General features: G+C 52.5%; 1 protein-coding gene across 1 annotated transcript in view; it reads right to left on the reverse strand.

Annotated features, from left to right (window-relative positions):
- KLHDC4 (kelch domain containing 4) overlaps positions 1 to 24919 on the reverse strand; it is a 50068-nt gene that overhangs the window by 5242 nt on the left and 19907 nt on the right. Inside the window, exons 5-7 of the mRNA XM_006941796.4 lie at positions 24421 to 24557; positions 5610 to 5702; positions 2718 to 2877 (exon numbers count right to left, since the gene is read on the reverse strand). Coding sequence (XP_006941858.1) covers positions 2718 to 2877; positions 5610 to 5702; positions 24421 to 24557 — 390 coding nt within the window. The remainder of the gene's footprint in view (positions 1 to 2717; positions 2878 to 5609; positions 5703 to 24420; positions 24558 to 24919) is intronic.

Consider the following 24919-nt stretch of genomic DNA (forward strand, 5'->3'; position numbering starts at 1 on the left):
TCCATGGCCTCTGCAGCCAGCCTGGTCTAGGCGGGGGGGTTGTACCGGAGCCCATGGGGACTTCTCCCGAGGCCGTAACAAAGCCATCTTCCATCGGCAACCCCCACATCCCCGACCCCCTCATCTTCCAATATGTGTGCTCAGGCTTCACTGCAAGAACCGAATTAACGCTCTAAGCAGAAGCCAGCCGGCCCCGGACTCTCTGCGGCGGTGCCCTGCAGCTCACGCGGGCTCTGCGCCTACCTACAGGTTACAGTGTCTGGAAAACTGTGCAGCCAAATGGCTTTCCTGCGGGGAGGGCTCGGTAATGTTAACTTCATCTTTGTATCTACCCTTTAACTCCCTATTTCTAACAAATTTGAATTTCAGGTGAGTTTTACATTTACAGACAAATCGAGCGCCCAGTTTCCCTACTAATAACGCCCTCCGTGTGTTACACCTGCCGCTAATTAAGGATGAAATGCTGATTAAGCCCTATTAATGGAAGTCCACAGTGTATTAAGATCTCCTCGGTTTCCCCGTGTCCCTTCTCTGTTCCAAGGCCCCGCCCTTTGATGACCTTCAGCGGCTGTGAGGTGCAGGTCAGCTGTCCCTCTATGGACACTTGTCTGACCTTCTCTCACGACTGGACATGGGCTTCTGGGTTGTGGCCCCTTCTCACCCATCACACCGGGGGTGCATGCTGTCACTGTGACTTATCACTGCTGCTGACCTTGGCCACAGGGCTGTCAGGTCACCGCCCCCCACCCCCGCCCAGCTCTCCACAGTCCTCCCTGGAAGGACATCACTCTGCACAGCCCCACGTACGGTGGGGAGTCATACTCCAGAGCTCAAGGGCAGAGTGGCTACGCAATTTATGTGGAACTCTGCACAGGGACTTGTCCCTTTTCCCCCGATCTATTTATGCTTTCAATCATTTGCATCTAAACGTACAGACTCACGGACTCTGACGTCATACTGTGAGCTACAATCCAAGCCACTTTACTCACTTGGTTGCTGGAACCTGGTTCCAGCCTTGGCCATCGGAAACCCTTCCAGCGGCTCCTCTGTCCCTCTGACGCACCCCATCGGTGAGGGTTTCCCATAAGCGCTTCCTCCGGTTGGAGAAAATGCTCCAGCCTCGCCCTGTACACCCCCAGCCCCAGACTCAGCCATTTCCCCAAGTAGCCCCGGGTCCTGTCTCCAGAGATGGGGTCAGAAGCCAAGATCTGGGCACCAGCAGGGCTCGCGGCCGCCGGGCGCCTTTACCTCCGGGCCCTCCCGGCAGACAGAACCAGGAGACGCACACACACGCTTCTTTTCCTCTCAGCCACGGGCATGTATTCACTGGAGACAGAGAGCTAGTTTCCTTCTGGAAAACAAAGCCCACGATCCCGCTGTCCCAGGACTGGACATGTGCCCTGGATGTCCTAAGGCCAGGGAGGCTCCGTATGGGCCACATTGTGGGGAGCAGCCTGAATCTCAGGAAATGAAAACTAGGGGATAGCTCAGGTCATGATCTCACAGTTTGTGGGACCGAGCCCCGCGTCAGGTTCTATGCTGACAGCACGGAGCCTGCCTGGGGTGCTCTCTCTCCCCCTCTCCCTGCCCCTCCCCCACTCGTGCTCAGTCTCAAAAATAAAGAAAGATGATTATTTTTTTAAATCACAATGAGACCCCACACGTCCACCAGCAAGGCCAAGAATAAAAAACTCTGGTGGGATCAAGGGCTGGCAAGGGTGTGGGGCAACCACTGCGGGACAGGGTGTGACGCTGCACCCTGGGACCCAAGCAGAACCACTCCTGGGTCCCTGCCTGAGAAATGAGAACGTAGAGCCATACGGCGACCTGCACGAGAATGCGCATCGCAGCTTGGTTCCTAACGGTCAGAAACGAAAATCAGCCCTGGGTCTGCAAACAGAAATTAGAGAAACCAACCGGGGTGTCCTAGTGGAAAACCGCTGGGCGCCAAGAAGCGAAAGCAGCTAAAACACGCAACGGGGACGGATCTCGAAAGCAGGCCGAAGTGATGCCTGTGTTTTTCTCTAAAACACGCCCAGAAATATGGGTGGAGAGCAGCACAGATGTGAGCGACCACAGAAGCAGGGACAGCAGAGCATGGACTGCAGAAGAATCCAGGTGGGGGTACAGTAAGTGCTCGCTGACTCTTAAGTCACATCGCAGAAAATTTCAAAATACGAAGGCTAAGAGCGAGCCTGCAGTGAGACACGACCTTATCCCTCTGGGCCTCGCTGACGCGTGCAAGCTGGAGCGGTTACGCCTGGAGGCTGCAGCCGCTGCGAGTGGCCCCTGCGTGGACGACACACCCCAGAGCCAGCAGGAGCCACCCTGGTGTAGGGCACCCAGACAGGTGTGCAAGAACATTTACTTCCGCGTGTCTGCGCGGCTGGAAGAAGTGGCCTGTTCTACACATGAGCCCCCCCCCATAGCACTTGGGGTCTGTGGTTAGGAATCAAGACCCCCCCCCCCCACGCGGCTCATCCCAATACGGAATTATTCACAGTCCCGCGTTTTCAGAGCATATGGGTTAGAACGTAATATGGCTGCAAAAATCTTGATATGTTCACGGGAGAGATTGATACACATCCATTTCTACTCTAATAAAAAGTGTTTCTATTGAGCCAACATGCAATCCTGTTTGGAAGTTTTCATTCTTGGTGACAGTGGAAAGGGCAATACAACACAGTATGTCTATTTCCATCCACGCCGCATCTTACCTGCTTCGAGTAGCCCCCGTAGATGACAATGCTGCCCTGGGGAGTGACAGACATCTGGCAGCCCGATCTGGGGGTGGGCCCAGTCCCCGAAGGGCACAGTCTACTCCACGTGAACGTGTCCAGGTCAAAGGCGTACACGTCGTTGTAGTAGATGTAATCTCTGGTTATAACATGGTGACACAAAAAGGCAGTAACATTAAAATGTGAACCTGATTAGCTTCGAGGTAAACTTTGTACCATCTGAAACAAGTTCCCAGTTGAAAGTTGAAATCCACACGAAAGGGCTGGAGGCAGATGTGAGTTTGTATCTGGAAACTAGAGATAACGCTAGCTTACAGAAATTCATTAATTTGCCTGGATCTGAAAGCCTTTCTAATCTGGAAGTGATGCTTCCTTACACAGTTTACAAAACCACAGTCTCACAAATAATTGCATCAGGTTACCATGCGTATAAGCTTAAGCTCATGATTTAGAGATTCAAGTGAATCCTCAGAACGGAGATTCCTGCAGCTGGGTCAGGGCCGTGAAGAGACCCCGAGCCGGGCAGGGAGCCGAGCCGGGCTGAGCTGAGCGTTGCGGAGACTGACAAGCCAGAGGCATGGCCCTGGCGCCCCGCAGCGGGACAGCGGCAAGGGGGCACGCGGCCCTGGGACTTAAGTTGCGAAGGAGTCAAATGCAGAGGGCCTCGAGAAGGGGCCCCGTGCGTGGGGCGGCAACAGCCCGGCCCGAGTCGTGGGGGGAATGCCGCCTCCTGGTACCATTTCACGGACAGCCGGGACAAAGCCAAGGGGCCTCGGGTCAGAATTACACGGGAAGAGGAAGAGGTGCTCCCCAGGTACTCAAAACAGACAGCCAGGCTTCAGGTGGGAAATTCTACCACAGTCTGAGCAGTTTTGTCTCTCCTACTAGAGCTAACCCAAGTCCGGCCCCCTGCAGCCAGCACACGGAAGGGCCAGCACAAGGCCGGTTTGCTGCGCCGCTCACTTGAACGCTGCGCACAGCGTGGGACACGGGACCAGTCGCCTGCAGGGTGGCCTCCCTGACTGGCACCCAGAGATGCGCCTTCTGTAGGATGGCTTTTCGTACATGAACTGAGGAACTTAGAGGTGTTCGGTTCTAAGAAGACTTCGTTACATTCTCCCGTCTCCTCGGATTTCACACTGCAGGTGTGCAGCAAAAAAATTCTATCCCGCACATGAATATCAACCGTTATTTGGTTTCAAAAAGCCCAACTAACTTGTTTAATATGGAAGGTTTCTTTACTTGTATCTCCTGTTGTCCTGTGTGTTTGAAGACTTCATAATTTTAAGCAAGATTAACAGGTAACACTTTGAGAACAGTTCTGATTTTGGAAAAGCCGCAAATCACAACCATCGTACAACTTGATCCACTTTATAACCCGTGCCTGCTTCAGCGGCACATACACCGTAACCTATGAGTTCCAAGGAGCAAGGCCTGTGTTGGTCTCCCCAACCGTTTTGGGGCTGTTTAAAAAAAAAAAAAAAAAAAGTGTGAAGTCTAAGTAATAGGTAACAATCCCTTAGGAATAAACTTTTAAAAACAGCCGGGGCTTCCTCATCCAAAATGGCTATAATCAACCGAACACCTGCAGGGCGGGAAGCGGCCCCCTGGAAATGAGTGATCTTGTGGAGGCCACAATCCACTGGGCATTCGTTCACCTGGTTTCCTCATCCGGGACGTGGGACCACGACCTGCCTGCCAACAGTATGGTCTTTGAGACATACCATTAAAGTGCGACTACACCCAAGTTACACCTTTAGCAACACAGAATCATCCCTGTTTAACTTCAACTGTGCTTTCAAAATCCTCTCCTAAAGTATGTAAGAATTGATGACCCCTTGTCAATTAATAAAATACCTTTCTTCACAAAGAAAAACTGCAACTTTAATTGAGCCAAATCTACACCACAACGCCTCAACTAAGACCAGGGTGAGAGGGGTATGAAAAACAACAAGACTCGGCCTAACTCACCTCCCCCTTTGTATCCACGTACAACGACTTCTTTAGGAGCCAGGAATTATCAGACAAAAATTGTGCAAATGGACCCACAATGTGACAAAACTGTTAGCGGTGCCATGACAACTAATAAACTGATTATTTCTTGAAGGATTAGGAGAGGGAAGCGTAAAACACGGCCAGAGAGACACCCCTATCCACCCTCCTCCACGTGGGGTCCACTCAGAGGAATGGCCTTCACCAGGCATGACAACAGCCCAGACGGATGTCGACACAACACAGTACCATATTAGGATGGTGAGAGGCACGCTAACCTGTCACCACGCGTCTTGTTTCTCGGGACCGAACTAAGGACGCTCCAGAGGCTGCCATGTGGACGACAGGCTCTCAACCATCAGGGAACCTGCTGGCCCGACCTGGAGTGCATACACGTGGGATACACGAAGGCGGCAGCTCGTAGCAACGCAGCCACAACACAGGGGCGCACTGCAGGCCCCTTTTTAGACACCACTGCAGAATGCAGGCTCTCACTGCGGGCCCCCCTGGCCAGCCACATCACCGTCACCAGCGAATTTGCAGACCCTGTCCCAGGCCTACTGAGTCAGCCACCAGAGGGCGGGGCTCGGAAATCAACGTTTTAACAAGCCCCCCGGGGGGTTCTGTGCCAGGATGAGAATCCTGTGGTAGATAGGTCTGGCCATACCACTTGCAGGGCACGGCGGAAAATAAAAACACAGAGCCCCTGGTTCAGTAACTCTTGAGAATTTCAAGGCTGCCTCGGCTGCATATCCGTGAAGCTGGCTCTGGTTTTGGGGGATGGGCAGCATTTTCCAGGAGCATTCAGAATGGTTCTTCCCACAAAAACCCACTCCTTTCTGCTTCAGGAAACAGAGAGGTCCTCCTATCGGTACCAACCTCGTACTCTCATGGAAGCCACCGAAAAGTATTAACTGTCTCTTCCAGGCTACCATCCGATGTCCACTCCGACCTGAAGGGCCTCCTGTTGCCCTAAAATGGAAAAAAAAAAAAGAGAGAGAGAGCACTTTTTACACCAACTTGTGTTTCACAAGCACTTACTGAGTACAATTTAATTGGACCACAGGCTACCAAGGCCATCCCGAGTCCAGCTAGCTGCTGTAAATGTGGACAGCCAGGCCCCACGACCTTGGAGTGAGGATTTCTCAGAGGCAGCAGGGACTTGGACACAGAAACCGGACTCCATTAAGACAGCAAACCTCAGCTCTTCAAAATAAACCATTGTACAATCAAACAGCAAGTGACAAAGGGGAGGCAGATTTCTGCAAACACGCACCTGACCAATGACTTGCGTCCAGAAAACAAAGAATTCTCACTATCTCATGAGTAAAATAAATCCAATAAAATTATAGGCAAAAGACTGGGACAGAATATTGAAATAAAAACAGGAAAGAAAAGACACACGGATGGCCAATAAAAACAGAAAGAGACGGTAAGTACATCGCTCATCGGTCTTCGGTCAACAAGCCCAAAGCTCAGCGCGTCCCGTGCCGAACACCGCCAGCGGCCCTAAGCAAACGGCGGGACCGAAGCCGAGCAGGTGTAAGACAGCACCACCACGGGACTGTTCCTCACACCGTGAGACGCTCCTGGCACACAGCCCAGCAACGGGACACCAGATACTGACTCAGATGTGACAACACAAGGGCACAGAAAGACACACACACACACACACACACACACACACACACACACACACACACACACACACACACGTTTAGAGAAGTTTTATTCATCACTGTCAAAAAACCGGAAGCAGCGAAGAGATGCTTCGACGGGGGAAAAGAGTAAAAGTGCGGTACATTCTCATGATGAAGGACTGTCGGCAACAAGCAGGATACACACGGTACGCACAGGTCTCGTAAACGTCACGCTCGACAGAAGCGGCATCAGAAGGGCACGTACTGTATGATTCTGCTTCTACGTAGGAGATTCTTAAACAGGCAAAATCAATCTATGGTGACGACAGTAGCTGCCTGGGGCCAAAGATTACAAGGGGAATGACGGCAAGCGGGCAGGAGAGAACTTTCTGGAGTGAGGATCACCTTGTCTGTCCCGGGTGTGGTAGTGGTTACACGGGTGTGTGTATCAGCTGAAACTCCTCTAACCGTCCACCTAAAAGGCAGGCATTTTATTGAACATGATTCTATCTCATTAAAATTGATATAAAAAAACACGCATCAATAAATAACCAACAGAAGGGACTTCTGAGTTCTGGCTTGGCATGCAAGGGACTTGGAAGTCACCAGTGTGTCCCAACAAGTAACCGGGAAAGTCAACAACTCCGCTTAGACCCCCACAAACGGAGGGACGCAGGTCAAAGTGGTGGCCCCCAAATTAGGGACAGACAGGTGCGTACAGGAAGTCACACTTCCAGAAGCAGAAGCTCATGAGCAGAAACTGCAGGAACCAGAGCTTGACGGGAAAGCCTGGACAAAAACCCAGAGGCTCAGGGCAGCAGCTCAGAGAGTGAAAACCCCCAGCGCGACCCAGTGACAGGGCCCCCACGGTACTGTGAGATGTACTCCTAGGAGTTCGAGCGGGTTCCGCAGGAAACGTCCCAGACACATCCCCTCGTGCTCCTGGCGAGGAAGGGGAGAAGGGACCACCGTGAGGCGTGCCTGAACGAGGCCTGCCTTCCGGGAAACCCAGCTAAGGGGAGCCCACCCCGTACCCTGCGGGAGTACAGTCAGAGCCAAGTCGACCTGGAGGAAATCCAACTCCCAGACTCCAAACTCCCTCTGGGCATGCCGGCCCGCCCAAGAAGCGGCGGGCCTGTGCAGTGAGCAGCAGCCCGGGCTCCACAGAGGACACAGGCCTCATCGCGGGGCTGGAGAGGGCCCCTTCCAGCGCCTCACGGCCACAGGCCTGACCTATGGACAGCAGTTTCTTCTAACTGGCCCATCACGTCCTGCTAGTGAGAAGCAAAAGCACCCCAAAAGGCAAAAAGCACAGTCTGAAGGTTCCCAGCAAGCACCAGAAGCGGACAGGGGTGCCGGAATTATGAGACCAGGAGTTTACCAACTGTGATTAATGCGCTAAGGGCTGCAACAGCTGAAGTAGACGGCAAGCAGGATAGGTGGGCAAGGTCAGGAGCGAGACGGGAATCCTGAGAAAGAGCCACAAAGAGAGATCAAACCAGCAACAGAAACAAAGGCCACCGAGCATGCCTCCGAGGGGCTCGCGAGCAGGCTGGACATGTTTAAGAGCCTGGAGCCACAGGACACGGCAACACAGAGCTCAAAAACCAAAGACCAAGGAGAAGTAAGCCTGGGGGGAAAAAAACAACAAAAAACAGAACAGGACATCCGAGGACCGTGGGCCACTCATGCTACAAGGTGTAACAGAAGCACAGCGGCAGTGCCAGAAAGAGAAGACAGAGGAATGGAAGAAAAACAGGAAACAGTGAGAATTTCCCCAAACTAAACTCTGACATCAAACTACAGATGCAGGAAGGCCGGAGAACACGGAGCAGGACGGGTGCCAGGAAACGATACCTAGACGTGTCGTTTTCAAGGTACAGAAAACCAAAGACAAAGGAAAAATCCGGGAAGAAGCCGCAGGACAGTACGCCTTACCTATCGATAAAACAAAGATAAGAATTACATCCAACTCCTGCTCAGAAACCGAGCCAGCAAGAAGAGTGGAGAGAAATATTCAAAGCAGGGAGAGAACTCTGTGCTCCGCAAAATCAGCCTTCAAAAGTAAAGGAGAAAGAAAATTTTCTCCAACGAACCAAACTTAAGGGACCTGGCCCAGCAGACCCGCCTCGCAAGAAATGTTAAAGTCTTTTAGAGAAAAAAAAAATATATATATATATGGGTCAAAAACTCGAATCTACGTGAAGAAAGGAAGACAAATGAAGAAATTAGTGAAGTCAAAATAAAAACATTTCATTTTTCTTATTCTTCACTGATCTAACGAGTAACAATTTGTTCACAACAGGAGCACTAATGTATTTGACTGTGTGTCCCTCACTACACACACACACACACGTTCTCACGCATGAGTAGGTGTCAGTGAAATGAAAGACAGCAGTCATACGGGGAGGGGCCGACAGAAGGAATTAGGACTATTTTGCTATTTCAAGGTATCCACACTACTCATGAAGTGGTACAATGTTATCTGAAATTGGACTCAGATTAGCTAGCTGTCAATGCAAGCCACTGAAAGTAGCAAAAAAATGATGCGAAGAAAGGAGAAAACTGGGATCTTACAACATGCTCCATTAAAACTACAAAAAAACAACAAAAAAAGTCAAAGACAAACAGAAGAACAAGGAATAAGGGCAACAAATAGAAAATAGTAACAAATACAGTAGATATTAATCTAACATATCAATAATCATTTTCAACGTTAATGTTCTAAATATACCCATTAAATGACAGAGATTGTCAGAGTAGATCAAAACACAAGACCCAGCTATGTGCTGTCCACAAGTAACCCACTTTAAACATAAAGACACCTGCAGATGAAAAGTAAACACAAGGACAACTAATTAGCTTCGATTAGCTGACAACTAATCAAAGAAAAGGAGGAGTAACTACATTTCAGACAGAGCAGACTTCAAAACAAGGAAAGTCACCCGGGACTTAAATTGCCATTACATAAGCATAAAGGGGTCAGTTCTCTAACGAGGCATAACAGTTCTTAACATGGACACACCCGACAACAGAACATCAAACTACGTGAGGCAAAAATTAACAGAACTGCAAGGAGAAAAGAGACATCTGCTATCACAGTTAGAAAATTCAACGCCCCTGTCTCAAAACTGGACACAGCAGCAAAAATCCACAAGGACAGAGCCGAACTCAACAACACCATCAATCAACTGGATATAACGGCCATCTACAGACTACTTCATCCAACAAGGGGCAGAATACACATTCTTCTCAAGCTCACACAGAACACTCACCATGACAGACCATATTCTGGGCCAGAAAACACACCGTTAACAAATTGAAAAGAACAGAAATCATACAATTTCTGCTTTTAGAGCACAGTGAGAATAAACTAGAAACCAGTAACAGAAAGAGAGCCAGGAGGGGCGCCCGGGTGGCTTAGTAGGTTAAGCGTCTGACTCTTGATTTCGCCTCAGGTCATGGTCTCACAGTCTCGTGAGCTCGAGCCCCACATCAGGCTCCACACTGACAGTGCAAAGCCTGCTTAAGATTCTCCCTCTCTCTCTGCCTCTGCACCTCCCCGCCTCGTACTCTCGCTCAAAGTAAATAAACTTAAAACAAAAAAAAAGATAGATGGGAAATACAAAATATACAGATTAAACAACATATTTATAAATAACATGTGGGTCAAAGAAGAAATAAGGAGAAAATTTTAAATATTTTGAACCAAATGAAAATAAAAATACAATTTATCAAAATTTGTGGGATACAGTGAAATGTATAGGATTGAATGCACATATTAGAAAAGAAGAAGGGTTTAAAGCCAATAATCTAATTTTCCACCATAGGAAACTGGAAAAAAGAAGAGGAAACTAAACCCAAAACAGAAAAGAAGACATAATAAGAGAGCACAGCGGTACCTGGGTGGCTCAGTCAAACGTCCAACTTTTTTTTTTTTTTTTACCTTTAAAAAAAAAATGTTTATTTTTGAGAGAGCACAAGCAAGCATGCAGGAGTGAGGGAGGGACAGAGAGAGAGAGGGAGACAGAGGATCCAAAGCAGGCTCCACGCTGATAGCAGCAAGCCCAATGTGGGGCTCAAACTCACAAACGGCGAGCCTATGACCTGAGCCAAAGTCAGACGGACACTCAACCAACTGAACACCCCGGTACCCCAAACATCCAACTCTTGATTTCAGGTCAGGTCATGATCTCACGATTCGTGGGAATGAGCTCCATCCACATCCCAGGGTCCATGCTGACAGCAAGGAGCCTGCTTCAGACTCTCTCCCTCTCCCTGCTCGCTCGCTTTCTCTCTCTCTCAAAATAAATACATACTTAAAAAAGGGAATTAGAGCAGAAATTAATATTTTTGAAAATAGAGAACAATCAACAAAACCAAAAGCTAGGTCTTTGAAAAGACTGATAAAATTGATAAGCCTCTAGCCAAGCTAAGAAAAAAGGGAGAGAACACAAATTACTAATATCAGAAATGAAAGAGGGGACATCACTACAGATCCCACAGAAATTAAAAACATTAATAACAACAAGAAAAGCAATACCACGAACAACTCCATGCCCAAAGATTTGATAACCTGGAAAAGGTGGACTAATTCCTTAAAAGACAGAATTTACCAAACTCCACATTAAAAAGTGGACAATGTGAACAGGCCTGCATCTATTAAAGATATTAATAATCTTCCAAAACAGAAAGCACCAGGCCCAGAGGCATTCATTGGTGAATTCTACCAAATATTTAAGGAAAAAAATTGTACCAATCCTCTACAATCTCTTTCAAAACACAGCTTCTGTCCTCTATCCAGCACTACCCTACACCCAAACCAAAGACATCACGAAAAAAAGTCTACAGACCAGTGTCTTTCAGGAACAGAAATGTAAAAACCCTCAATATTAACAAATCGAGTCAAAAAAAGTATGAAAGGAATTATATACCATGACCAAGTGGGATTTATCCCGGGTTTACAACAAGGCAAGTTCCACATTCTAAAATGAGTCAACATGAGCCATCATCATATCAAGAGACTAAGAAAGAAAAATCCCAGGATCATACTGATAGAAGCAGAAAAACTATTTGTCAAAATCTAACAACAATTCATGATAAACTCTCTCAGTAAACTAGGAACAGAGGCGAACTTTCTGAACTTGATCAAGGTCTACAAAAAACCTATGGCTAATATCCTACACAATAATGAGAAACTGAAAGCTTTTCTGCTAAGATCAGGTATAGAGCAAGATGTCCCCTCTCACCATCCCTTTCAACACTGTCGTAGAAGTCCTTGGTAAAGGCAAGAAAAGGCAATAAAAGGTATAAATATTGGGAAGGAAGACAGAAAACGGTCTTTGTTTGCAATTGACATGACCTATGTAGAAAATCTGAAAGAAATGACAAGAAACTTCCTGGAACTAATAAGTGATTATAAGCAAGGCTGTAGGCAGCAAGGTTAATACATAAAAGTCAACTGCTCTCCTAGATACCAGCAATGAACAAATGAAATTTGCAATTAAAAACAAAACTACTTATATTAACATCCCAGAAATGAAATACTTAGCGTAAATATAACAATATATACAAGATCTATTTGGGGGAAACCACAAAACTATGACGGACAAAAATCAAACAACTAAACAAAGAGAGGAACGTCCTGTGTTCACGGATACAAAGACTCAGTATTTCAAGACGTCAGTTGTTGCCAACTTCATCAATGGTTTCAATGCAATCACAATCACAATGCCAGCAGCAAGGACAAACTAATTGCAAAGTTTATATGCAGAGAGATAAAAAGATGCAGAACAACCAACACGATATTTAAGAACAAAGTGGGAAGACAGACCAATCTGACCTCAAGACTTACTAAAAAGCCACAGTAGTCAAGACAGTGTGATGTTGGAAAAAGATGAAACAAAGAGATCGATGGGACAAAACAGAAAGCCCAGGATTAGATCCCCATGAATACGGTCAACTGGTCTCTGGCAAAAGAGCAAAGGCAATACAATGGCGCAAAGATGGCCCCTCCAACACATGGTGCTAGTTACTCGACACCCACGTGCCAAAAAATTAATCTAGACACAGACCTTACATCCTTCACAAAAACAGATCACAGACCTAACTGTAAAGCAACAGATTTGCTGGACTTTACTGAAATTTAAGCCTTCCGCTCTGCAAAAGACAGTATCAAGAGAATCAGAAGCCACAGCCTGGGAAAAAGTATTTTCAGAAGATACATCCAAAGAAGGACCAAAATCTGCAAACAAGTCTTAAAACTCAACAGCAAGAAAACAAGCAACCTGCTCTAAAAGGAGCCGACGCATCTGGGCACGCCTCCTAGATTCCTATGGATTACAAGCCTTGACTCCTACATGGGAGCCAAGCACTCCAGGTGCCTCTGCTCCCCGCATGCAGCTCTCAGGGCCCGGCTCTCCATCGAGTCCACCTTCCACAAAGACCCCACCGAGTCCCGGCTGCAGGGGAGGGCCACAACCCGAACCACGCTGCGCAGCACTCTTTCTATAACGCGTTAGTTTCATTTCCTCTTGTGCACTCTACAGAGCTACCCCCAAAACCAGGGGCCCTAAAAAAATACATCAACACACAGACTCTCAGAAGAAAATGGAGCTCGAACTACCCAACCAAATGCCTCCTCCTTGGCAAATTCCTGGCGAACAGCTCGTCACACATGGCTGTGAGGACCCCCAGGGTCTTCCCTCTTCCAACCCAGATCCAATTCCATTCTCCTCACCTTTCCTCAAATGCCTCATCACCTGGTTTCTCTCCCCTAAGGCCCTCAGTTTCTGAACGTCCGCTCAAAACGTGTCACTCAAAAGGACCACCTCCTCAGCGGCAGCAAGTCAACCAAAGGTACGCGACACCCGTTCTCGGACGCCACGTCCTGTCACCCAACCTTCAAGCACTGGCCTCTGGGCAGCCTAGCACATGCTCATGCCACCCAGGATTACAAGTTACTAAATCCCTCCTCGTCTACTAGGAAGGACAGCTGTTCTCAGTCAGCTCTCTTAATCCTATATTTGCATGCAACCTACGAGGGACGCTTCTCCCACTTCAATTACATCTTGCTGGATTTGGTCCACGAAGGTAATTTTGGAAGCTGGATTCGTCAACCAATTTATTTGCTCTCCCTCCCGGCTTTGTATCACCCACAAATTTAGTGAGCGCATTTTCTTATCCAAATTCACGATAAAAGTACCAAACGAGCAAGGCTCAGAAGGAGCGTCTGGGCCCGCCACAGGTTCACGCAGTTGCTGGGCGCCGACCTCAACTGGCACTCTGTTCCGCACGGCGGCAGCGGTGCCCTGGGGGCTGGCCACACTCCACACTCCGTCCCTCCGTGCCAGCTGCTGAGGAGACCACGCCGCAAAACTGCACATTAGAGAGGCCGGGTAAGAGGAAAAACACCATGCATGCTGGCAACAAGCCAATTCCCTTTTGAGGAATCTTCTGATATAATTCTTTCAAAGTACAATCTGGGCAACAGGTTCAACAACTAAACTAGCACGGTCGCTTCTGATCCCACTTCAAGAAAAGTTACGCAGGAGAGCCCGAATGCTCCGGGAGCCTAAAGGCCGTCGTGACACGCCTCCCCGTGGCCAAGATGCGCCCTCCAGGTTAAGGGCCTCCTGTGCTTCCCGTCCACGAATCTGAAGGGTGCTCTGTCCTCTGGTGAGCCAGGCACGAAAGACTCAGTTCCCTTTCTCTGGCAGCAGCCAAGTATCACTGTTTGGTAACCAAAACGGGAAAAATTTTCTATAAAAAGACTCCATATACCCCTTTAGAAAAATAAAGCCAACCAAAAAAGCCTGTTTATATCTGAATCCCCAACAGGCTCTTTTCAATTGCCGTCACTCCTAAATACGGAGTCTCAAAAAATTAACAAGTCCTACTCAGCCAGATCTGTATGTGGCACAAAAATACATGTGTAACGTTGTGGGAGTGAGTGCTTTTAAGTGCACTGGAGCTACGTGCAGAATAGCATTCCAACAGGGCAAGGTGCCACTCGGCATCACCCGGGCCCCTCTGTGGGGACATTTACAGAAGATGTGGAAGCGTCAGCTAGCTCCACGGCTCAGCGCGCAGTGTTGAGCGCTTGGTACGCAAATGCTTCCGTGAGCGCTCTGAAAGCTGACACCTGACGAAACTACACACTACGGTCCCGTGCCAGCCGGCCCGGAGACATTTAGTGAGCAAAGGAACCACTTCTCTCTTAATCCCTGAGATTCAAGGTCACACAGGAGGACCCAACAGGGAACTCAGTCCAGTGGTGCATCCTCAGAACAGAAAAGGTCCCCTCTCCAAGAATGGTTGCGACACGGCCTGGGCAGGAAGCATGTACGAGAGCATTTCCCTTTTCATTTCAAACAACGTACCTTTGGAATTCGGCCCCACTTTTCCACGGATCAACTCAACCGACCAACAAATTTTGGGCTTGGTAAGTCTAACGGTCTTGAATCGCACTGTATGGAAAAATTAGTGGCGGCCTCTAGAACCCGGGCCGCCTATCAGGCTGCATCTTTGTTTTACTTCACTACAGTCGATAATAAAACCACTATCTGTGGGCGTCCATCCTCCATTAGGTGCTCCTCTTACAGGTTTTCAATCCTCACATCGACCAGATGAGCAGATGTCACCTTTTCTTAATTTTTTAAATGTTTGTTTATATTTCAGAGAGAGAGCGTGCGTGCACGCGCACAAGCACGCCCAGGGGAGGGGCAGAGAGAAAGGGAGACACACAACCCAAAGCAGGCTCCAGGCTCCGCGCTGTCAGCACAGAGCCCGACACGGGGCTCGAACCCACAAACCGTGAGATCATGACCTGAGCCGAAGTCAGACACTTAACCGACCGAGTCACCCAGGAGACCCTGGCAGATACTATCTTTAATCCCATTTTACAGATGAGAACATCAAGGCCTGGAAGTCAGGAAACACACTAGGCTAGTCAGTGGCAGAGCCAGAACGAAAATGAGACAGTCGGGCCCCAGAACTCACACTTGCAAGCACGGATTCAGACGCTGAACTATCCTGAATGAAGCTGGAAGTCTGAGCACTACAGGAATCTTTGCACCAAAGCCTGACCACTTACCCTAATGAGAGTTTTAAAGTCTCCCACCCTCTGTGTGTGTGTGTCAGACTCCCTTCCTCCCCAAGCACGGTGAGAGTAGAGTGATGGTGAGTCAGCAGGAAAGGAGCAGGGGGTCTACCCACACCCTTGCTCCCACCTCTCCAGGTACTGGCTCCACTCACAGCTGTGGGGGAGGCCAGGGAGCCCCCAGACCACGAGCCCCATGGCTCACCACAGAACCTGGAGGGCAGGACGCGCGTGTCCACTTTCACCTGCGTTTCACGTCCCCAAATTCACACTTTAAAGTTATGAGGCGTGGTCTGATTTCAGCTGACTCGTCACTGTCCTTCCAACAGGATCAGACAAATAACTCTGACCCCTCTGCTAATGATTCTTCTTCCCCGGGATGCTTGTTTTTCTTAGACACCGCGTGAACACATACACACGGAGTGTGTGGGTTTCGCTGAGGGCCAGATGCTGGCTCCTTTTCTCAAATCAAGAGAAAACAGTGTGTGCACATGTGCACATACACATTCTCTTACACGCTTCTGTGTATTTTTCATTCAACCAATTTTTATTGCCTCTCCTAACTGCTCTGATGCCTATAAAAATATATTAGTTGTACACAAACGTTCCTGGCAGTACTGCTCAGAGATGGAAAAGTGGAAACAACCCAAATATCCATCAGCGAATGGATGGGTGAACCAAATGTGACCCATCCGCAGTACTGAGTATCTACTGATACAGAATGACCTTAAAGACTGTGTGAAGTGAAGAGTCGGTGACAAGGGCGCAAAGGGTGCAAAGGCCGTGGGCCTGTGGCTCTGACAGAGGCAGGCTGGAGGCGGCCGGGGATGGAGGGAACGAAGCATCTTCTGGGGGGAGGTGGCAGGGCTCTAAATCGAGACAGCAGTGATGGCCGCACCGGTCTGTGAACACGCGGAAGGCCGGGGAACTTCACGCTGTGAGAGGGTGACTTCACGGTACTCGGGCGGCACCCGGAAAGGCAGAGTCTGTGAGCAGCCTGGCCTCCCTGTGCGTGGTCTTCGAGTCACAGGTAACTGGCTATGGCGGCACCAGATCCAGAAACAGACGGAGAAGGCGCCAAAATCTTTGTCCCCGTGCCCAACAGCGCCTCCTGGTGGTACGGAGGAAGGCAGCGGTGGCCTCTAGAAATGCTGCCTCTTGAGTGTGGCAGGCGGACCCGACCCGGTGTGGCAGGGGAAGGGACGAGAGCGCCCGAGGGCTCTGTGCAGCGGCCCTGGCCGTTCCTCTTCCCCCGGCCCCTGCTCTGCTCGCTCCCGTGGAGAAGCCCCTCAGCGCAGGGAGTGCCCACGGGAAACAGGGTGCGGGGAGGAGAGGCAGGCTCAGGGCGCACCCCTCCCCCACGGCAGCCCCCGAGCCCCAGAACCTCCCCGTCTCTCGGCCTGGCCGTGTGGTGTCCTCCGGCCGTCCCCGAATGCCCTGCCTGCTGACCCCCCCCGGTCTGGCGTCTCCACCACAGGGGGGGCCAATTTCCATCACGCTGACCTGAGGAGACCCTCATACACACTGATCTCGGCAAACACCACGCACCAGCCGTGATGGGCTGTCTGCGCCCCTGCCCCCCATTCCTGTGTTGAACCCTGACCCCTGGTGCGACAGATGGGAGCAGAGGCCTCTGGGAGGTGATGAGGGTTCGAGGAGGTCATGAGCGTGGGGCCCCAAGATGGGAACCTCGACCTTTGGAGAGGAAGAAGAGAACTCTCTCCGCGAGCAAAGGCCACAGGAAGACACCACACGAAGGTGGCTGTCTGCGACCCAGGAAGCAGGCCGTCACCCGTCAGCGAACCTGCAGACTTCCAGCCTCCAGGGTGGTGAGGTCGGCCTCTGCAGGGAGAAACCCCAGTCCGTTGCCACTCGTGCCCGCCGCCTGAGCGGACCAGGGCGCTAACCGTCCGGCGGGTCGCGGTCTCTGGAGAGTCTGCTCCGGCCAGTAACCCGACAAGCCTTCCACGATCCGGGGGGAGGAGGCGACTGCTCGATCGCGGCCCCTCCGCCACGAGTGACCTGCCCTCAATTTCACACAGGTGCACCCTCATGTGAACACACACCAGCCCCCGTCCCTGCCCCTGGATGAGATGCGGCTGGGAAGGGGGAAAGATTGTGTTTTCTAGAAAAAACAAACCCAACGCTGTCAGGATCTATCGACCGAACCAGCAGCCCCCATCAAGGGAGAAAAACCCAGGGCAGCTGTGCTGGGGCCTCCCGGCGAAGACAGAGACCGAAGGAAATCTCAACAGGCACGTGCAGGCTGGTCATCCGCGCGCACACGCAGCGTCACGGAGGCAGCCGGCCAGTGCCGGCTCTGCACTTCAGCCTTCCTGACGCAGTAACCCCGTGACCTCTCCTCTCGCTCTCAAACCGCTGTGATGTCAAGCCAGCATCAGTCGCTGCAACCCAGAACATAAGTGGAGACGACAGAAGACCGCTGAGGGTCCGTCTGGCGTCACACGGGCCCCAGAGGCCCCAGCGGAGACAGAGAACGCCCGGCCCCGGCCCCGGCCCCGGCATGACAGCTGGAGCTCACCTGGGGGGCCACGGGCTGGGCCAGTCGGTACCAGCAGCACGCAGGACGGCTTGCCAGGGCATGCCAAGGCTGAACGCACACACGCCTCACGGCCCCATGGCCTCACTCCGCTTGGACGCGCACTTGACAGGAGTGCACACGCTCACCGGGAATGCTGACAGCGGCACCCCCGCCCTTGCAATAACCGTGGAACCGGTGACTCTGTGATGCCCGCCGCCGACCAGACGCGGTGTCCCATTTCCAGAACAGAGTACACAGCCCCAAGACAAATACACCATGACCACAGGCAACACAGACAAATCTCACAAAAACAGCGCTCAGTGCGAACGCTGAGGCAAGAGTCCGTTTACGGGACGTTCAAAACAAACCTCATCTGCGCTCAGGGCGGGGACAGGGGAGTGACCGCAAGGGGTACACGGGGGCTGGAGGGACGGGGAGAACTCTCTTCTGCATCTGAGCGCACAGGTGCGTTTGCCTTTGTAAAATTCACTGAGCTGCCCAGGACCACGTACATCCATCAGAGTTTACTTTTTAATAAAGCGCTTTCACAGAAACCAAACTGGCATCTGGTCCCTTTTCGGCCATCAGCACCACGTGGAGAGGCCACCGTGCAGTAACTCTGGTGGCTGCAGAGGTGCTCCCCACCAGGCACGGCACCGGACAGGGCGCAGGCGCTAGGGACTGCATTTGGTACCTGTCACACCCACCCAGGCACTGCGACACTACTGCGGGCACTACTCGGGGCAGTGGCTGGACCCACTCAGGTCACACAGCTCCGGGTGGCAGAACGAGGCATGCGGTGTGATGCGACTCAGGGCCCGTGCTCTTCTCTCCACGCTAAGCATCCAGGGCTGTGAAACAGGGACACACGCAGGCACAGGTGGATCAAGGCCCCCTTCCGGTGACCTGACTTCAGATCTCAGAAGAGCGGCTCTTCCCTGGCCCCCCTCCGCAGGCCCTGACCTTTCCCGCTGGCGAGCTGAAGTCGTTTTCCCCTGACGGGCCCATGCTTGCCAGGGTGGGTGGGACACGCTTGCTGTGTTATGAGAAGTGACCAGGCAGCGAGAGGGAATCCGTCCCGCCCTTCCACCAGAGAAATCTGTTTGGCAGCCAAGAGAGGGGCTAAATCTACGTGTCGATTTAGTACAGCTGATGCTGGCCTTTACCAACGCGCAACCCTTCTCCCGAGGCCTCCCCGCACGGCAGTGGGACACGTTTACTGAAAGATGAGTGCACGGTGCCGGGCCAGTCCTGGAAGAGTCAAGCTCACGGCGGGCTCTGCCTGTTCCTCCTGAGGGATACGAACCCACAGCCCCGTGGGTTCTCCTGAGCTCGGAGACCTTCCCCAGAAACAGTACGCTCAGTCTGCGTTTTGAATGCCTCTCCCTACTTTTCTTATAGATCAGCAAAACGAGACCACGGAGGACAGCGGCGCTCTTCCCACGGCAGCCACTGCTCCAGGGCGTGGGACCACACCCCGTCACAAGGAGCAGCGGCCGCAGCCTAAGCCCACGGATGGCAGGCTTGAGCCAGCGGTGCATGTGCCCTCTGGCACAGTCCTACTGGGCCCAGCCCCTCGGGCCAGCACAGCCCCACCAGGAAACAGGGTGGCGCTTCCATTTTGCCACAATCAGCGAAATGACAAAAGCACCATCTACACGACCCTACCTGTTAAGGATCCAAGGAATCTAAAGGAGCTCTCTTGCTTACGAAAGGGCAGCAGGCGTTCTCCCATCAGTGAACAACGCTCAAAACTGGCACGAGACTGAGACCAGAGGACAAGTAAGCGGGGCTCCCGCTGCCGTCAGGGTCACTGAGTGGGGTGGGGAGAGGTTAAATACAATGCAGATTCCTGAGCCCCGTTTTAAACCTGCTCTGAACCAGACTCGATGTCTGGGGTGAGGGCAGGGAGGCGTGTTTGTGAAGCTCCCGGGGTGCTCGCGGGTGCAGGAAAGCCCAAGAATCAAGAACAGAGGCATTAGCTCTGGGCCGCGTCCCCAGGCCGCCAGGGCTCCCAGCCACGACGCCACCGACGCTTGCTGGGACCGCCTCAACCGTTCTCCGAGGAACCTCCCCGAGTGCCAGTAAGGACAGGAAACCGCCCCGCGGCAGCGGGAACTGCCGCCCCCGAGGGGGAGGACCGCCAGCAAATGGCCAGGGACGGGGACGGAGGGCCGGGTGGAGTCTCTGTGGGGGGAGAGAAGCCAGGTGAGGGGCTCAGAGACACAAGTGCCCTCTGACTCCGCAACCCTCCTTCCAGGCACCTCATGGTTACCAAAGGGTGAGAATTAAGCCTACCTGGAGAGAAGGACGACCTCCTGATCAAAAAGACAAGACCAGAGAGATGGCGACTCTCCCAGAGTGCAGTCTACAAACGCAAGCAGTCCAACCAAAGTCCCACTGGGATGTTTAAAAACACAACCTGAAAATCGGATTCTGGAACTCACGTGAGGAAAACGCACAAGAAATGCGTGAGGGGAGAAGACCCGGGCCGCCGGAGCGCAACGGAGGGGTGCTGAACAGGTGCGAGGGGCGGCGAGCCAGCACAGCACCCGGACCCACCGGACCTCCGGCCGCGCGCGCACAGGTTCTCCGGCGCCCTTGGCGGGCACGGGCGCGCGCACACACCCCAGGCTTTCCTCTCAGGCACGTGCTGTTCTGCTTCGTGGGCTTTTCATGGATGTTTCCGTGTTAAAACGAGAGGGAGCGTTTCTCCGGGGCACGCTCCCATCAGTGCACTCGGGGCCGAAGCGTGCGCACCTGTCCCGTGACAGCGGAGTGACGGTGCAGGCGACACCAGCTGCGGCTCGCCTTCTCCCGTCCTGGGCGCGGTTTCCCGTCATGCCGCTCGCCACTTTACAGGAAGCCTGGGCTGCCCTCGGGGCACCGCCTCCCACACAAAAAACTTCACGGGGTCACACGCGTCATGTCTCGCGGCTCCCGGTGCAGTGGGACACCCGTCTGCAGCCCGCCGGGCCGCGGAGAGCTGCGCCGGCGCCAGAAAGGGCCGCGCCTGCTCACTTTCCTCACTGGTCTCGGGACAACCCCGGGGGCAGGCGGGGTGGGTGGCGGGGCCGCACCCCGAGGGCCGAGGCACCAAGAGTTTCGGGAAGGCTGGGGCTCAGCGCCCGAGATGATGAAGGGTGGGAGACGACACGCCAGAGGCAGGGCAAACACGAGCAAAAACGTCCTGGGACCTCATCAAGATAAAGAGCTCCTGCACAATGAAGGAAACAACCAGCAAAACTAAGGGGCGACCGTCGGAATGGGAGAGGATGTTCGATACCCGATAAAGAGTTAGCGTCCAAAATCGATAAAGAACTTACCAAACTCAACACCCCAAAAACAAATAATCCACGAGGAAATGGGCAGACGACCTGAACAGACACTTCTCCAAAGAAGACATCCAGGTGGCTCACAGACACATGAAAAGATGCTCAGCATCTCTCATCACGAGGGAAATACAAATCAAAACCACACTGAGATACCACCTCACACCTGTCAGAATCGTGAAAAACAACCACTCAGGGAACAACAGATGTTGGTGCAGATGTGGAGAAAGGGGAACCCTCTTGCCTCGCTGGTGGGAATGCAAACTGGCGCGGCCGCTCTGGGCAGCGGTATGGAAATTTCTCAAAAACTTAAAACTAGAACTACCCTACAACCCAGCAACTGCCCTACTAGGTATTTACCCAAAGGATACAAAAATGCAAATTCAAGGGGGCACATGCACCCTGATGTTTATAGCAGCATTATCTACAATAGCCAAGATACGGAAAGAGCCCAAATGCCCACTGACTGACAAACGGATAAAGAAGATGTACAGACAACGGAACATTATTCACAGACCAAAAAGAAGGAAATCTCGCCATTCGCAGCAACATGGATGGAGCCGGAGGATGTTATGCTAAGCGAAGTCATGTCGGCGAGAGAAAGATACCATACGTGTTTCACTCCTATGTGGAATTTAGCACAACACATGAACATACGGGACAGCGAGTATCAGGGGAAGCAAACCACGAGAGACTCTGAACGATAAAGAACAAGCTGAGGGCTGATGGAGGGGGTGGGTGGGGGTGGAGGGCACGTGTCGCAGTGAGCATTGGGTGGTGTACGTGAGTGATGAATTCTACTCCTGGAACCAATACTACACTATGTGTTAACTAAAATCTAAATAAAAATCTGAAAAGGAAAAAATTAAAACAAGTACATGTCTCTGGAGCTCTGCCATCTAATCAGAAAAAAGAGTAGGGGACAACAAAGACGAGGAAATGGACATCTGTCACCAGGTACTGTCTTGTGACACCACTTGGGACTTTCTGCTCCACCAGCAGGCTCAAGACAGAAGACACCTCCTAATGATCAACGCGCGAAGCACCAGAGCCCAGAAGCCCGCTGGTCATTTAAGTCTCCTCGCAAACAGAATCAGGGGCAGAGCTGGCGACAACCCTTCACCTCGTGACTCCCAGGTCTGTGCCCACAGGCTGCGCCTTCTAGTCAGAGGACGCTTGCACGTGGCCCAAGGAACGCTCGCAGCGGTGCTCTGTCCCTCACCCACCGGAGCCGAGGTCCTCACCCAGAAGGAAAGCCGGAAAAGGGACAACTTAGACGCAAAGGAAAGTAAAGCCCACGCTCTTTTCCCGCCCCATCACTCCATCCAGACTAAAGCCCGGAAGCCTCACCTCCGCGGTTTCCCGCTAGTTCCGAACAGGCTCTACGACACACCGCGTACTTCGGCAAGCGTTCAAGCACCGAGGGACCGCTTTCTCAGGGACCACTTCCAACACGGGACAGAGGCCGTGAATGCCATGCATGTGTGCTGGGGTGACAGCGGGCCCCGGGCCGCATCAAGGCAACGGCGGCCACGGCAAGCCCCTCCGAGGGCGCATCCCCTAGCGGCCCTACGTCCACAGTGCCCCCCTGCTTCCGTGTGACAGACACCCGCGGCACGTGCCACACAACCGGGAGAGTCTGAGGGCCATGGGGAGGTGTGCGCACCAGCGAGCGGCTCGGGGCAGCACCGCCGGCAGCACGGGCCCCGCTGAGCCGCGGCCAGAGAGCCGTGGGTGCTCGCAGAGCCCGTTGCTGTCCCTCGGCCGGCCGTTATTATGGACAAAAAGCTACTCAGACGGACAAAAATGCTAAGAAGATGTCTTGAATCAATTCGCCAGACACGGACAGGCAACAAATAACGAGTGGGTTTTTAAAAGTACACAAGCAAAGCGAGAGAGGCGACAAAGAGCGCGTGCTCTGGGCCTAAATACTTTGAAATGGAGGCTAAAAGACAAAGTTTCAACAAATACGTAACAAAACCCATTTTTCATACGAAAACCACTGGACTGCTGTGCCCACCAAGACCAGGATCCTTTCCCAAAGCAAGTAAGAGAAAGGGAAACGAAGTTGGTGGCGGGTAGCGTGCGCAGAGGCGCTCCAGTGATCACGTCTCCTGCAGCAGGGTTAGCGGGGCTTGCGGTCTACATTTGAACCGGCACGGCGGCCTCCGCGGGGTCAGCGCCCAGGCCCCACGCTGGTCGGAGCTGGTGGGAGCCGGCCCCGACAGCCCGGCACCGGCAGTCTCCTAGGAGGCTCATCATCACATGAGTAAGCACAGCCTCCAGAGTGACAGAGTGACAGACCCTCCCTTGGGCCTAGGACCCGAGAAGGGTGCGGCCCCACGCCCGAACCCTGCAATCCGGCGCCTGCCCCGGCCGCTGAGGAAGCTCCGGTCTGCTGCTCTGACAGCGGAGACGGAACCCTGCACCTGGGCTGTGCGCGGCCCCAGCAACTGGGCACGTGCACCCCCGAAGGATAAAGCCAACACTACTTTCCACGTCGATCCGCTGTCATTCTTGCGACGTGCAGCTCCAGCTCTGACCGGCAGAGAACGTGCAGTAGGACGTGACACTCACGTCACCATCGTCACCGACGGGGGAAGAAATCAAGCACCGACGATGGCAGAGCCTGGTTTATTGAGAACATCAGGAAGGCTCTGCCCGCTTTCCTCTCCTCTTTCCAGCTCTGCTATGTCAACTTGACCCAGACAGAGCACTCCCTTGGGGGAAACAGCAGCAAGCTGAAACCCAGAGCTGCCTCCAACGGCCCAGCACGAGAGCTGCGCCCCCAAATGACACATGCAGGCACCGCCGAGGGCGGACGGGACGGCAAGCAGGGACGCGGCGCTGGCCCCCGCAACACCCTCAACAGAGTCCGGCGCCGGGCAGCTGTTGAGAAGGAGCGAGAGGAAAGACAAGCTCTGCCTTCGCTTCGGGGACCGCGGGGCTGGTCTCCCGGGGCTCTGACATCGTGCTCTGCGGAGCCCGGGGATCTGACCACGTCACTGCGCACGCGGAACGCCGGCACAGGACAGCGGCCAAGGCCAGAGGTCGGGCCCATCACCCGGCACCTTACCTTACTTGCTCCCAAGTCTTGGTGGCCAAATGCAGGACCCAGAGATCCTTGTAGTGGTAGAACTGCTCTCCGTCGGGAGAGGCAAACTCCCCTCCGAAGATCCACAGCTGACCCCCACCTTGGGGCACCACCACAGCCTGCGGGAAGAAGGCAGAGGTCAGGGCCAGCTCCGCGTCCGCGAGGTCCACCAGAGCAGTGCACCCGGCAGCCGCGGCCGGCGCCCGCACTCGGCCACCACCTTCCCCTGCGTCTGAGGGGGACATTCCTCAAACCTCCTGCATCCGGCAAATAAGCTTCCACGGACTCCTAGGTTGCAAAATATATCTAGATGACCTCGCATCTCGTTAAAATGGACAAAATTATGTCAGAAGCTTACGTCAGATCTAACACAAACTGACAGAGGGCTTCCTTTTTATTAAATATTAACGTATTTGTATGTATAAATGCCTGTCCTCATTAATCCCTTCCCTGGCTATCTAGCACGCACGCCTGACACTGC

Source organism: Felis catus, chromosome E2 (assembly GCF_018350175.1).
Source record: "Felis catus isolate Fca126 chromosome E2, F.catus_Fca126_mat1.0, whole genome shotgun sequence".
NCBI classification, from domain to species: Eukaryota; Metazoa; Chordata; class Mammalia; order Carnivora; family Felidae; genus Felis; species Felis catus.